The sequence below is a fragment of the Herpailurus yagouaroundi genome, unplaced genomic scaffold (assembly GCF_014898765.1).
Source record: "Herpailurus yagouaroundi ecotype Mexico unplaced genomic scaffold, PumYag 160, whole genome shotgun sequence".
NCBI lineage: Eukaryota > Metazoa > Chordata > Mammalia > Carnivora > Felidae > Herpailurus > Herpailurus yagouaroundi.
The window spans coordinates 52,689,961-52,704,496 of NW_024412401.1; the positions used below are offsets into that span (position 1 = coordinate 52,689,961).

The following is a 14,536-nucleotide window of genomic DNA, read 5'->3' on the forward strand; positions in this document are numbered from 1 at the left end:
GTGTGTGTGTGTGTGTGTGTGTGTGTGTGTGTGTGTGTGTGTGTGTGTGTTTACATCTGTGCTTTTTAACGCCTCACACAGTCTGATGTGGTGCCGCTTGCTTTTTTCAGCTAACGTGTGTCCTGGGGGCTGTCACCTGTCCTACACGTAGAAAAAGGCTGGCTGTCCGTCCACCGCGTATCGTTCCGCAATATAGATGCTCCCGAGTTTCAGCTGTCCCTCTGTTTGTAGATGTTGAAACGGTTTCCACGTTTCCACTCTGCATACGGTGCTGCCGAGAACAGGGAATACGGAAGGGTCTTTGTCTCCTTGGGCGCGTCTGTCTTTAGCACAGATCCCTCAACGTGGGAATGTGAGGTGTTGGGTCAAAGGGTGCACGTTTGATACATGCTGCACCGATCTATGTTCTCAGGACACGCGTCCGCCCTTCTCTACTGCCCACCTGCTCTGGTTGTTAATGGATAGTTGTTACATTTTGCCCTGAGTTTCTAGTTGTTTTCTGGCGCGAGGGTTGGCCTGATAGGAGCTACCGCTCTTCACTAAAAGCAGAGCCCCCTAATTTGTAGTCCTATATCCCTGGGCATGGGTCCCCCACACTGTCTTTCCCTGTCCGTGATCTTGAAATGCTTACCAATCGGAGGGTTATGAATGGTACGGTTGTTTAAATGTACATATCTGATAAGCTGCGAGAATGAATGGCTTTCCAGAAAATTCCCAGCCATATCCATTTCTTGTTCTCAAAAAATCCCTCTTTAAGAGACGCCTGGGTGGCTCAGTTGGTTAAGCGTCCAACTTGATTTCGGCTCAGGTCGTGACCTCATGGCTCATGGGTTCAAGCCCCGCGTCAGGCTCCATGCCGTTAGCGCAGAACCTGCCTGGAATTCTCCCTCTCCCTCTCTCTCCGCCCCTTCCCCTGTTCACTCTCTCTCAAAAAACAATCAAACAAACAAAACTAAATTAAAAACTACCTATTTGGGGGTGCCTGGGTGGCTCCGTCGGTTAGGCGTTGGACTTCGGCTCGGGTCATGATCTCGCAGTTCGTGGGTTCGAGCCCCGCGTCGGGCTCTGTGCTGACAGCTCAGAGCCCAGAACCTGCTTCCGATTCTGTGTCTCTCTCTCTCTCTCCCTCTCTCTCTGCCCCTCCCCTGCTCATGCTCTGTCTCTCTCTGTCTTTCCAAGAATGAATAAACATTTTTTTAAATTTTTCAATAAAAAAATAAATTCAAAACACTGCCTATTTTTCCTTTGTCTGCTTTTTAAAAATCATAATCGACCCATAGGCTGCCTTTTATCTGTGAGCCAATAACCCTTTGCTTGTTACATGTATGAACAGGAAGGTCTTGGGGGGGAAATGTGTGCCTGTAACTCTCTTCCCCTCTGTCCTCGTTCTGCAGGCCAGGTATTCCTGACTGAGGTGCGGCTCACGTCAGCCCAGCGGGGGCTCTCCCCACCAGCCTCCTGGGTAGAGACTTGCTCATGTCCCAAAGGGTACACAGGCCAGTTCTGTGAATCCTGCGCTCCAGGATACAAGAGGGAGACACCACTGGGGGGTCCCTATACCAGCTGTGTCCCCTGCACCTGCAACCAGCATGGCACCTGTGACCCCCACACAGGTGAGTCCTGGCACCCCACCCCAAAGCCACCTAAGGCTATACACCCAGTGCGGCAGGTGAGTGCTGACCCGAACGGGGTCAGCCGTGTGCATGTGTGAGTGATCACCGAGGGCGATACTACTAAAATGGTGTCCCCGAGTTCCTCCGCGTGCCCTGCCGGGCACCTTTCTACACGCCGTGTCATTGATTCCTGCAATTACCCGTCTTACAGTTTAGGGACCCAAGGCGCAGGGAGCCGGCACGGCCAGCAGGTGGCAGAGCTGCTCCCGCTGCAAGGTTACGGCCAGCTGTTTACCCCACTAGCAGCAGAGGAAAGGCAGAGAGAGCCTTCGACCCAGGTCACTAGGTGGGAGGTGCTGGACGGGGGCCGGACCCTGGCCTCTCTCCACACCGTGGGCCTCTCACACCGGAAGCGAGAGGGTCAGCGCCCCGCTGCCCTCCTGGAGCAGGTGGGGTCCCTGAGGAGGGTAATGCAAGCTCAGCATCTCTCAGGCTCCACACTGGAGCAGACAAAGGACAGCAGCCTGGGAATCGGCGGCCTGGCCAGTCGGGACAGGCACACGGTCCATGAGGGGCTTCCTCCCCTCCTTGGCCATGGCAGGCATCACAAATCGAGCCCAGATGAGGCCTCGTAATCCTAACACGTGCTGGTCCAGGTCGCCCCGACCAAGGAGGCCTGGCATGGGGCCAGTCTGTCATCCCTCAGAACCCTCGGCCGTCCCATGACTTCCTGCTCAGTTTGGGCAAGTCCTCATCTGTCAAATGGGCCGAGTGGCCGCTGCTGCTCATGCTAGAGAGAAGAAGGAGTGAGCGTGTGGATCTGGGCTGAGTCAGGGACCAGTAGAAGGCAGCACAGGCATGATGGTCCCCCTGTTTCACTTGTCTACCCTGAATTCTCTTTTCCCTGTTCACCTCAGCCCCAGCTGAGTGCTGCGGGGCCTCCCAGAAGGCGGGGGGTGAGGTGGGCATCTTGCTTCCCTGGGCCCTTCTCAGCCAGGCTCCTCACTCAGGCCCTGGCAGTGGGGCCTCCCTTCCCCAGGGCACAGGCTCTGTGCAGGTGCTGGAGAAGGGGGTTTGCAGATCCCCCAGCATGAGAAACCAGTGGAGGGCGGGGCCTGTTCTATGAGACCAGCCAGCTTCTGTGAACCTGTTCTTTGCAAAATCATGTTGGGAACAGACTCCCGGGTCTCTGTGGCTCTTTTTTTTTTTTTTTTTAATGTTTGTTTATTTTTGAGAGACAGAGTGCAAGCGGGGGGAGGGGCAGAGAGAGGAGACGGAGAATCCGAAGCAGGCTCCCGGTTCCGAGCCATCAGCACAGAGCCCGACGCAGGGCTCGAACTCACCGACCGTGAGATCATGACCCGAGCCGGAGTCGGACGCCTAACCGACTGAGCCACCCACGCGTCCCCAGGGGTCTGTGTCTTTTGGCCCCTGAGGTTAAGAGGCCACAGAGGAAAGGGCAGGAAAACCATGAGTGGGAACACAGATAGGTCATCTGTTGGTTCAGCTATAGGTTTCAAACAACAAAATACTAACGGTAACAGTAATGATCGTGCTGGGTGCCAGGGACTATGCAAGGTACTCTGGCTGCATGATCCTGCTGAATCCTGACAAAGAAAGACCCTTGCGGTCAGGGCCATTGTCGTGGCCATCTTGTAGGTGAGGTCACTGAGGCACGGGGCGTTAGATGGTTTTCCCAGCTTCACAGGGTCAGTACGTGGTGGGCGTGAACCCAGGGTGGACTTTCTTACCCCCAGGCCAAACTGCCTCCACCTTGGAAGGTTTCCACCTCAGTTCTGCATGGGGGTGTGCCTTGTGAGCCCGACCACCAAGATGCTCCCCGTCTCTGGAGCATTCTGGGCTCGGGCAGTCATAACCAGGTGCTTCTCTTGCCCCACAGGGATCTGCCTGTGTGGCCATCACACCGAGGGCCCGTCCTGTGAGCGCTGTTTGCCAGGTTTCTATGGCAGCCCCTTCGGAGGCCGAGCCGATGACTGTCAGCCTTGTCCGTGCCCTGGACAGTCGGCCTGCACAGCCATCCCAGAGAGCAGGGAGGTAGTGTGCACCCACTGCCCCCCGGGCCAGAGAGGTGAGTGGCTCATGCTCAGGGGCTCTGCTTCTGTCCTGGGCTCCAGGAGCGGGGTCCTGGGTTTGGAGTGTGACAGATTGGGGAAGGCCCAGCTTAGCCTGACCTCTCAGAACGTGACCAGGGCTCCCGGCTGCCATAGGTCCCTGGCAGAACTTGAGCCATTGAGCATTTCCAGGAGAGTTCTTTTTAAAAAAAATTTTTTTTAATGTTTATTTCTGAGAAAGACAGAGACAGAGCGCGAGCAGGGGAGGGGCAGAGAGAGAGGGGGACACAGACTCCGAAGCAGGCTCCAGGCTCCGAGCTGTCAGCACAGAGCCCGACGCGGGGCTCGAACCCACGAACTGCGAGCTCATGACCTGAGCCAAAGTTGGACACTTAACCAGCTGAGCCACCCAGGCGCCCCGAGGAGAGTTTTTGAAAACCCCCATCTGGGCCCTGGCCCCATGGAGCCCGGCTTGCTAGCTTGACACAGAACCTAAGAATCTGTATTCATAACAAGTGCTCTGGCTAATTCTGATACGCGGTGAAGGAGGAAAGTCTCTGATTACACTCTGAGCTTTTAAAACACGTTGCCAGATGTTGTATAAGGCAGAAACTGTCCCACCCCCCACTCCAGGACCCAGGGCCACCCTCGACATCTGGTTCTTTTATACCTCTTTTGAGACAGGATTCGCATACCCTACAATCCACCCGCTTCTACAACTCCACGTGTTTTGGGGGGGCATACTCCATTATTAATCTCTTAAGTTATGGCAAAAAATATGTAACATAAAATTTGTCATCGGAACCAACCCCCACCCCCCTTCCACAGCCTCTAATAAGCACCGTCCTACTTCCTGTCTCTCTGTATCTGACTCTTCCGGGGACCCCGTACAAGTGACTTCCATCCAATGTTTGTCCTTCTGCGACTGGCTTATTTCACTTGACATAAATGTTTCCAAGGTTCTCAGACATCTGATTTTGTGTCCGGCGGCCCTGAGGTCCATTTGGTCCTATCACGTGCCTGCTTTGCTAGGGGACCGCTCTGAAAGCAGCTCCCCCTAGGGCCAGCAGCAGCAAGGGGGCAGGGGGCCCAAGACGGGAGGACCCTGCACCCCACCCTGCCGTCACGCTGCGCCTCTGTTCCATAACCTTCCCCACATTTTCTGGCTCCCCTGGTCTGCAGACTCGAGGTGGATGTGGAAAGTTAGAGAAGTTCAGTCTGGCCCAGGCGGAGAGGTGCTTGAGGGGGATTTGGGGGTGGGGGGAGCAGGGCACTGCTGTGTGTAGAGGAAACAACCCCTGGGAAGGTCGCCTGGGTGGGCGCCAGCCCTGCCCCCCTCATCCCACCAGCACCCCGAGGGCCTCACTGGCGAAGAGGATGGCTGGCGGGGTGACAAGGAGGGTGATGACAATGAGCAGGCAGTGACGGCCACTACTGTTGTCGCACCAGGAGCTGTGCTAAGAGCTTTGCACAAATTATCTCACCAAGCCCTCTCCCCGGTCCTCCGCGGCGGCTGCATTACTGTCCCCGCCTTGTAGATGAGGAGCCGGAGTTCAGAGAGGCCCAGGAGCTTGCCCTAGACCGCACAGCCAGCTGATGGCTGAGCTGGGCCCTGGCCCTGGGGCCCTCGCTCTGATCCACAAGGAGACGCGAGGGCCGCTCGCTTTGGTTCACGGCCGCCCCCCCCCCCCCCCCCACCCCTGTGGAGACCCAGCAGCCCCCTCCCTCAGGCCTGCGCCTCCACGTGCAGCCCCCTCCCTTCCCCAGGGCGGCGCTGTGAGATCTGTGATGACGGCTATTTTGGGGACCCTCTGGGGCTCTCTGGGGCCCCCCAGCCCTGCCGGCGGTGCCAGTGCAATGGGAACGTAGACCCCAACGCCGTGGGCAACTGTGACCCCCAGTCTGGCCGCTGCCTGCGTTGCCTGCACAACACGACAGGTGCCCACTGTGAGCGCTGCGAGGAAGGCTTCTACGGGAGCGCCCTGGCCCCTCGGCCCACAGACAAATGCACGCGTGAGTACCCACCTCCCGACCCACGGTGAGGGGCGCGTGGTGGGACCCCTCTCCGCCAGCTCTAGCCATCAACTCCACGGGGCTGTGCAACCTTAGGCAGATTACTCACCTGCTCTGTTTCTTTGTCTGAAAGGTGTGGTAAGGGTTTGCTCTCCTCCAAGGGCTCTCTCAGCCTTGATCTAATCAACTGAGCCTGTGCTTTATTTATTTATTTTTTGCCTTGATGATTTAGCACTTACCTCCAGCTCCGCAGTTAGCGCCGATGACGGACCTCCATGGCCACGGCACTCAGCACATTTGTGCTGCACGCCCCCCCCCCCCCGGGCTCCCATCAGGGTGTTCCTCTCCGCCGCCTGGGTTCACCCTCAGCCCTCTGTCCCCACTCAGAGGGCCATACCTCGGCCCGTGGAGGGCTTCCAGAAATGCTCAGGGAGAAGTTCAGCATTTCCCCCAAACTTACTTGCTCCAGAACCCTTTCTCCACGTGCCACCTATCGGCACCCTGCTGGCCTCTTGTTTTATAGAGCCCAGGAGGGCAGGGTCAAGTGACCCGAGACAGTGGGTACAGAGGTCCACCCACGACTCCCTGGCCAAGTCTCTGGCTTTCTCTCCAGCCAGCGGGGGTTCAGGGCAGGCTCAGAAGAGCCCTCTGCCTCCATGATGGTTCTAGGCTGTCTCTCCAAGGACGTAGGAGATGGGTTGTGATTTGAGCCCGGCCCTAGAGCCTTTTTCCAGAAACAGCTTAGGCGTCTGGGCCGAATGTGAGTCATCTCTGTGTGCGCCCCATCTTCTCCTGGGCCCCCAAAGGTTGGATGGCGATCTGCCTGGTTCCCCAACACCGTTTTCTGCTTCCACCCCCAGCCTGCAGCTGCAACCCGGGGGGCTCAGTCAGTGAGCAGAGACCCTGCGACCCGGCGAGCGGCCAGTGCACCTGCCTGCCTCATGTGACGGGACGGGACTGTAGCCACTGCAGCCCCGGTTTCTATGACCTCCGGCCCGGGAGGGGCTGCCGGAGGTGAGTGGGGTGAGGCTGTGGGCGCCCTTCTCCCTGGGAGTGTCTCCAGGATGGAGGGCGTCCCGGGCAGCCTCCAGAGAGGGATCTGGCTTGGAATGTGCCATCCCAGGCTCCCCGCCAGGTACACCGTGCCCTGTACCAAAGGGGGACAAAGGGATGGTCCCTTGGGGGTCAGACTCGTGGCCCTGCCAACCCAGGATGTGGGCCAAGAACAGCCCTAAGGGATGTCCAGGTGGCCGGGGGGGGGGCCGGTTTGCTCTCTGTCTCCCTTCTCAGTGACGCTGTTGCTTGGTGACCTTTTTGGCCACAACAGCCCCTTCGTGCCTCTGGGGACCAGTGGAGGGCTCCAGGGAAATGCCCGGTGAAACAAACAGGTTTCTTCCTTGCAAGACTCCTCAGAGCCTTTAATATGCTAGTTGCATTGTGACTTCCCAACAGAGGGGTATAGTCTCCAAGATTTATATGTCCCCATAGCCTCTGTGGGGAGGGGAGGGAGTGGCATTTTGTGAGCCTGTGCTTCCCCGGGGGCACAGCTTGGGGAAAGCTGTTTGACATGTACGGACTTCGAGATGGGGCCTGGTGTGCAGAGGATGTGATCTGCAGTCCCGGCCGCTTGTCTCAGACCCGGTCCCTTCCCCTGTCATAGCTGCAAGTGTCACCCGCTGGGCTCCCAGGAGGACCGGTGTCACCCCAAGACCGGGCAGTGCCCCTGTCGTCCAGGCGTTGAGGGCCAGGCCTGCGACAGATGCCAGCTGGGTTTCTTCGGCTTCTCCATCAAGGGATGCCGAGGTGAGGAAGCTGGGTGCTTCCCGGCCACCCAGAAGGTGGGGCCTGAGGTCTCTGGGCAACGAGGGGCCACCAGCCACGTGGCAAGAGAGTAAAGGATCGGGTGGAGGCCTGTCTTCTAAGAGCAGCCATAGAAATATGGAGGGAGGGAGTGTAGGGGACCAAAAATCGAGTCCCAGGCTCCACTGCTAAATTCCTCTGTGCTGAGGCCATCGGGTTACCTCTCTGGGCCTTGGTTTCCATATTCGTATGACCGGATGGCATGGCAGTTCCTAAACATGGCGGGTTCTCAGACCCAGGGACACTGAAATAAGTCAGCTGTCACCTCCGACCTTCTGACTCAGTCTCCCAGGAAGGACTCAGGAATGTGGTTGAACCTCTGGCGGGGGGCGGGGGGTCTGGAGTAGCCAGCTGTGAGGATGCAGGGGACCTGGCGGTTCTGATGTGAGGGCCCTCAGCGCCACCTGCCCCGGTCCCCCCAGCCTGCAGGTGCTCCCCGGTGGGGGCCGCCTCGGCACAATGCTATGAGAACGGCACGTGCTTGTGCAGGCCCGGCTTCGTGGGGTACAAGTGTGATCACTGTCAGGAAAACTTCTTCGTCACGGCCGGTGGCACACACTGTCAGGAGTGCCCGTCCTGCTACGCCCTGGTGAAGGAGGAGGTGAGCCCACCCATCCAGGCCCCATCCAAGACGTCGCGACCTACCTCCCGTCACTTCACACCCCCCCCCCCCACCACCACCGTGAGCACCAGCTCTGTGCTGGGCACCGGGAAATGACTGCTTCCCCATGGCCCTCTGGCCTTCTGGAACCACTGGTCACCTTCTCCCTGTGCTCACCCAGCCATCTGGCTGACGCCAGCCCCGCTCAACCCCCACCTCTGCTCGTCCCTATCTCCTGAGTGGACAGGAGAACAGCACCTGTCACCGGGTGTCCTTCCCAACCACCCAGACCCAGGTCTCACGCTTCCTCAAGTTCAGTGGCGACGAGACCATAGATGGCCCTTGGCGGGGAGGGTCGGGAGGAGGGCCAGGCCAGTTCCGGGGTGCGAGTAGAATTTTGAGCAGGGAGCTTGTGTGAGGCAGGGGTGAGGAGCATGACCTCTGGGGTTCCCCTCTCCAAACCCGTTAGTTGTCCCCAGCAGCAGGTAACAGCTTGGGTAAATTTCGTCTCTCTCTCCTGCTCCAAAATGGACACAGGCCTGCGACCCCTTACCTGAAACTGGTGAGACCAGCCTTCAGAATGGTGATACTGTCGAAAGACACAATGATGGGTGCTGAATATTAGCCACCCCCCTCCCCCCCCCAGCAGTGTCTGGGTCAGTCCCTGCAGTCAAACCCATTGATGTGTCCGCAGGAAAACAGACAAACGGTCCCACCCAATAAAAAATAAGGACCACCAACAGCCTAGGTCAGAACGGTTTTGCTTCTAAGTGAGTTTAGAATATTTTTAACCTCATTTTGCCACCAAATAAGGAATGGAAAGCCCTGTGGTTTCTCAGCACATTCTGGACTTTGGACTCGAAGAGAGAGCTCAGGGTCTGCATCTTCTGGCCCTTAGGGTGCTTACAAGTTGAACGAGAGCTGGTGCGTGGCCAGCAGCCGCTAGGGGCTGGCTCCTAGCAAGTGCTCTATAAATGCAGTCATTGTATGTGACTTGGGGGACGCCTGGCTGGCTCAGTCAGTAGAGCATGCAACTCTTGATCTCAGGGTTGGGAGTTCAGACCCCGTGTTGGGCATGGAGCCTACTTAAAAAGAATAAATAAATAAATGCAAATAAAAATAAATAAAAAAACAGTGCTAGGAGGCATTGCATGGCATACTCATTCAGTCAGCTGTATCCACCTACACCTGCTCTGTGGCAATATAGCAGGACAGACAGATTCTCCTGGGGATTCCCTTTCCATCCCTCTCTCAGCTAACAGGTGCCACGGGTGTGAGAAGGGAAGGGACCGCCATGAGGAAGGGTGGGCAAAAGCTGGTTCTTAAAGGTCTGGTGTGTCCTCAACTTTGATGCCCAGGATAAGATGGGAGAAGGGGACCATCAGGGAGGGAAGGCAGGACAGAAGCCAGGGGAGAGGTGTGCAGACAGGACTTCCAGGCCACCAGCCTCACATGCCCTTCTTTTCCTAACTCCAGGCTTCCAAGCTGAAGGCCAGGCTGACCCTGATGGAGGGGTGGCTGCAGGGGTCCGACTGTAGTGAGCCCTGGGGACCGCTGCACATTCTGCAGGGAGAGGCCCCACGGGGAGACGTCTACCAGGGACGTCTGCTGCAAGGTGAGCAGGCAACGGGATGGCTGGCTGATCAGACACCCCCTTTGGAGACCTTCATTCTGGTCTCAGGATGCTTTGAAGGCTCTGAGCTCCGTCCTAGAAGAACTCACTCCCTGGGAGAGCCTGTCCTCCCCAACTAAGTGGGCTCCTCCCATGACACAGCCTTGTCCCCACCCCAGGCCTTTCCTTCAATGTCCCCAACTCAGTTGTACTTTGTAACTCTATTAGTCACTGACTATAACATCTATCCCCTGTGTCCCACCGGACTGTAAGCTGGGTGAGGACAGGAGTTGGGTTAGCTCATTAGTTCAATCAAGCAACAAATAATCATTGAGGCGCTGTCCCGGATGCTGAACAGGTAACATTTCTGCTGTCTTGACGGTTGGCCATTTTGCTCATTCCCCAGTATAGAATAGAAATAAACAAGTACGTGAGAAAAAAACACAAAAACAAAAAAAAACCTGTTATTAGAGCCAGGTGGAATTTGGCCTTGGGACACCGCAATTTAGGAAGTATTGAAAATGAATTGACTCTTCTGTATAATTTCATGTTCATAAGCATTTATGCTCCTTTAGCAGTCAGGCATAGGTAAGCTGAGCACTTGTTAGCAAGACTAATGATCAGAACAGAGAGCTTCCAGATGCTGTGTGTTAAAACGACCATACCGACCCGCACTGCAGATCACAGAGCTGACTCAAGGTGGGGGCATTTCTGCTGTCTCAGATTCAGGAATTGCTTGTTGTGGCTCTAGCAGACCTGAGTTCCTTCCAGTCCCTCATCTGTGGCGGACTTCCTACGTGGGAAGCCTTGGGTCGTGATTTGCCTTCTCGGGGCCTCAGTCTTGGCATTTGTAAAATGAGAAGGCTCTTCCCTTGGAGCTGACTGGTAGTGGTTGGTGCTCAAGTCTGGTGACAGAGCTAAGCTGTGCCCAGGCAGAGTCCAGGCACAGATGGGGGCCCCCGAAGGTGGGTGCTTTGTTGTAAAGCATCAACTGCTCTGTGACCCTGGACTCATGCAGGAGCCCAGGAAGCCTTCCTGGAGCAGGTGACAGGCCTCGAAGGTGCTGTGAAGGCTGCCCGGGAGCAGCTGCGCACGCTGAGCAGGAGTGTCCACTGTGCCCGGGCCGGAACAGAGAAGACCTGCATCCAGCTGGCGGACCTAGATGCAGCGCTGGAGTCCTCGGAGGAGGAGATTCTGCAGGCGGCCCTTGTCCTCAGATCTCTGGTACCACGTCCTGGGCCCACCTGGTGACCTAGTGCCTGGGCTGTGCCTCTTTGGAGAGTCTCCGTTTCATCTGCGGAATGGGGGAGGGGGGTCACACAGCACCCCTTCTGCTGATTAGTGGCATAATGTCTGCCTAGAACAAGGCATGTTCCAGGGGGAGAGTGAATGTCCATCGAATGAATGGTGGGTGTCATCACTGCTGTTTCTACGTTCTGGGATCTGCTCACCGGGTGCTGATTTTGAGACTACCTTTGAGCGTATATAAAATGACTGGCACAATTTAGTTCTGACCAGGAATTTAGCCAAATGGGGCCCTTGCTCTTCAAGGATGGCCATCAGCTTCCTCCCCTCTCCATTTCTTCTCTAAAGGTGATTCCTCAGGAAGGGTCCAGCCAGCCCACCACCTGGAGCCACCTGGCCACCGAGGCCCGTGCCCTTGCCAGGAGGTGAGGCCCCAGGCCCCGGGAGCCTGGTGAGGTCTTGCCCACACAGTCTGGAAGGGAGCCCAGTCCTTCTCGGGGGCGGAGGGGCGGGTTCCCAGATCAGGATCAGCTGCACAGATGCCCCTCTGCCTGGATTCAAACCCAGGCCGTCCTGACCACTCTCTTCTGTGATGTCTTTATGAGGGTGACCATATAATTATTGTCCAAACTGAGATTTTTTTGTGTGATAAGAGGCCCTAATGATCATTATGCCAGGACAACAGGCCATAAACTCAATGTAACGGGCACGGGGGCATGGGTGGGCCCCTTCCCTGGGAGGGTCCCTTCCCATCAGCCTTTGTTGTGCATCCAGCAGAGGGAGAAGAAGAACTTGGCCTTTGGGGCTGGACTTTGGGATGATGGGAGTCCCACATGCTGGGAGGTGTGGATTTGGGTGCAGGCCCCCTTCTGCATTGGCTCCTGGTGACAGTCAAATGGGCATTTCCGTACAGCCACAGGGACACCACTGCCAAGATTGAGGCCACTGCGCGGAGGGCCCTGGTCGCCTCCAACACCAGTTATGCGCTTCTCTGGAGTCTGGTGGAGGGCAGAGTGGCCCTGGAGGCCCAGCGGGAACTGGAGGACAGGTGAGGCCTCCCGGGTGTGGGTGGAAGCTTGAGTTGGCCTCCTGCAGCTGACGGGGCCTGGCTGGAGGCTGCTGGTTCCAGAATTGGCTTCCATCCCAAGTCCTGACGCCCTCTGGGTGGATGGGTGGGGATGTCTGGGGGTGGTACCTTACAAGAACGCATTTATGCCTGGGGGTTAAGCTCAGCCTCTGGAGAGGAGGGGTGAGAACTTGAACCAGGAGGGTCCAGAGCAGCACCTCTCTCTCTTTCTTGCCCCTGCAGCGTCCCCCAGCCCCACCCCAGACCCCACAGGCAGCTCCTTTCAGGCACCAGCTTCCTTCTTGGCCTCTGCTTCTCTCCTCTGGGTGACCCTCTTATGTCCTCCTCAGTCAAAGGGTCAAGAGAGACCCAGCAAGGCCTCACTAAGTCCCGAGTTGACTTCCTAGATGAGAGAATGTGATTAGCCCAGCTCAGACCACGTGGCCAGCCCTGAGCCCACTGGCAGGGGGTAGGGTGGGTGAGGTCACATGACCCACTCCCTGGGCAGGGGTGGGAGCACAGGCTCTCTGAGAAGTGGGGAAGGGATGAGAGACAGCAGGGGGGAGTCTGTGTCCCAGCGGTGCTCACTGTGGACTGGGCGGAGAGGGGAGGGTGTGGGTAGCTGGAGGGGACAGGGAACCTGTTCTAGGTGGTTAACTACAGCACCTTGAAGCTAAGGGTCTTCAGAGCCCAGGGCTATCCATTTATCTGGAGAGCCACACGCCCAAGGTCACCCCAGGGCAAGGCGGAGGCCTGGGCTGCTGTCCCTTCTCCAACACTAGGCAGTTTCCTCTTCGTGATGCAGCCAGAGGCTCCAAATATTTGCAAAACATATGATTCTCGAGTGGAAACCAAGCCCAAGCCCCTTCAGAAGAGAGCGTTTGAATTGAATGAGTGAAGAAACGATGTGGTGCCTCTGCTGCCTTTTCCATTCATTCGAAAGCTGCGGAGTTAGCGGCGGCCGAGTTAGTGGCCAGTCTCGGGGCCAGCTGCTGGGTGCCAACCCTGCAGAGGGCAGGTCTGCCTGGGAGGTTGCCAGAGGGCTCCTGTGGGGGTGGGGGGGGACATCCACAGGAAAGGAGAGCCCCGTGCCCTGCCCTGTGAGCCACCTTTGCTGTCTCCTCTCAGGTACCAGGAGGTCCAGGCCGCCCAGAAGGCGCTGGGCACGGCTGCGGCAGAGGTGCTGCCCGAAGCTGGGAGGGCGCTGGCCGCCGCGCAGCAAGCTGATGCGGATGCAGCCCTGCGCCCAGCCTCGCTGGCCGCCCCTGCAGCACTGGTCAGCCCCGCCGTCCTTGGAGCTCTGCATGGGGCGGGGGGCGGAGAATGTGGCAGCTGGGAAACCAGTGTGGCCCAGGCAGAGGCAGACGATGTGGCTTATTTTTAACTATATGGCAGTTGATGAACACGAGATAATCCACCTCCCTGGCTTGGCAGAGCACCTGCCTGGCACAGTTAGAGCTCGGCCGGTCTTTGTTGTTGATTGTGGTAATAATAGCAAGGGCAGGTGTCTTCTCCATAGTGGCATTAGCAAAGGCACCAGACGGACATGGGATCAAATCCCCAGAGCCACTGCTCCAGATCTGTGCCCTTGGCCAAGGTCACTTTCCCTCCCGGCACCCTCAGTTCATTCCTCTGCGAGATAGAGCTCACCCCTCAGGTAATTTTAGGGCTGCGTCCGTGGGGGCCGGGAGCGGATTCACGCACAGTATGCAAAGTGGCCCTCAGCACCTCCGGACAAATCAGCTCCATCGTATCTCCCCAGTGATCCTGAAACCCCAAAACTCAGAAACTGCGCTTTAAGAAAGAGACTAAGCTTATACAAATGCCCTGGGGGCCAAACCTGCCTGGCCCGAAGCTGCATATTTGGGGTCCTCGCTTCCCTCACCCCAAACGTGAAGAGTAACATGCACGTTTTAAGGGGTTTGGCCCTGAACGTGGCCCCGGATGCCACCAAAGGTGTTAGATGATATTCAGCACCTCCACGGCTCTGCTTCTCTCAAGTCGGGAAAATTCTGAATTTGGAAATACGTCTGGCCCCAAAGTTTCAGCGGAGGTTGTGGACCTGGGGAAGGAAATGCAGGTCAGGGAGGCCTGGCTCCTAGTAGTGGGTAGGGCTGGAGTCTGAGACAGGTTCTCCAGCCTGGTGTCTCCCGCCCTGGCTCCCCTTCTTCCTGGGGTCCACAGGCAGCCCTATCCCCGCCATTCCTGTCCCTGGGCGCCTCCCACCCGGTAGAGGATCTGCCCCACGGACCTTCCTGCCAGGCCCTGCCTGAGCCCATCATCTCCCTGCAGAAGTCCGAGGCCGGGGCCCTGGGCCTGAAGGCACAGGCCCTGGAGAAGACAGTTGCATCTAGAGAGCGTGTGGTCACCGAGGCTGCCGGGGTCCTCCAGGCCACCGCCCAGGCCGTGCTGCGGAAGACCGAGCCCCTCACACAGGTGGGCTCATGTCCTTTG

At 57.5% G+C, this 14,536-nt stretch overlaps 1 protein-coding gene across 1 annotated transcript in view; it reads left to right on the forward strand.

The window, feature by feature from the left end:
- Positions 1–14,536, forward strand: part of LAMC3 (laminin subunit gamma 3) — a 57,127-nt gene that overhangs the window by 34,907 nt on the left and 7,684 nt on the right. The window contains exons 13-24 of the mRNA XM_040481197.1: positions 1,395–1,613; positions 3,514–3,702; positions 5,453–5,698; positions 6,559–6,712; positions 7,359–7,501; positions 7,981–8,159; positions 9,636–9,774; positions 10,790–10,995; positions 11,365–11,441; positions 11,930–12,064; positions 13,211–13,358; positions 14,375–14,518. Of these exons, the coding sequence (XP_040337131.1) occupies positions 1,395–1,613; positions 3,514–3,702; positions 5,453–5,698; positions 6,559–6,712; positions 7,359–7,501; positions 7,981–8,159; positions 9,636–9,774; positions 10,790–10,995; positions 11,365–11,441; positions 11,930–12,064; positions 13,211–13,358; positions 14,375–14,518 (1,979 nt within the window). The remainder of the gene's footprint in view (positions 1–1,394; positions 1,614–3,513; positions 3,703–5,452; positions 5,699–6,558; positions 6,713–7,358; positions 7,502–7,980; positions 8,160–9,635; positions 9,775–10,789; positions 10,996–11,364; positions 11,442–11,929; positions 12,065–13,210; positions 13,359–14,374; positions 14,519–14,536) is intronic.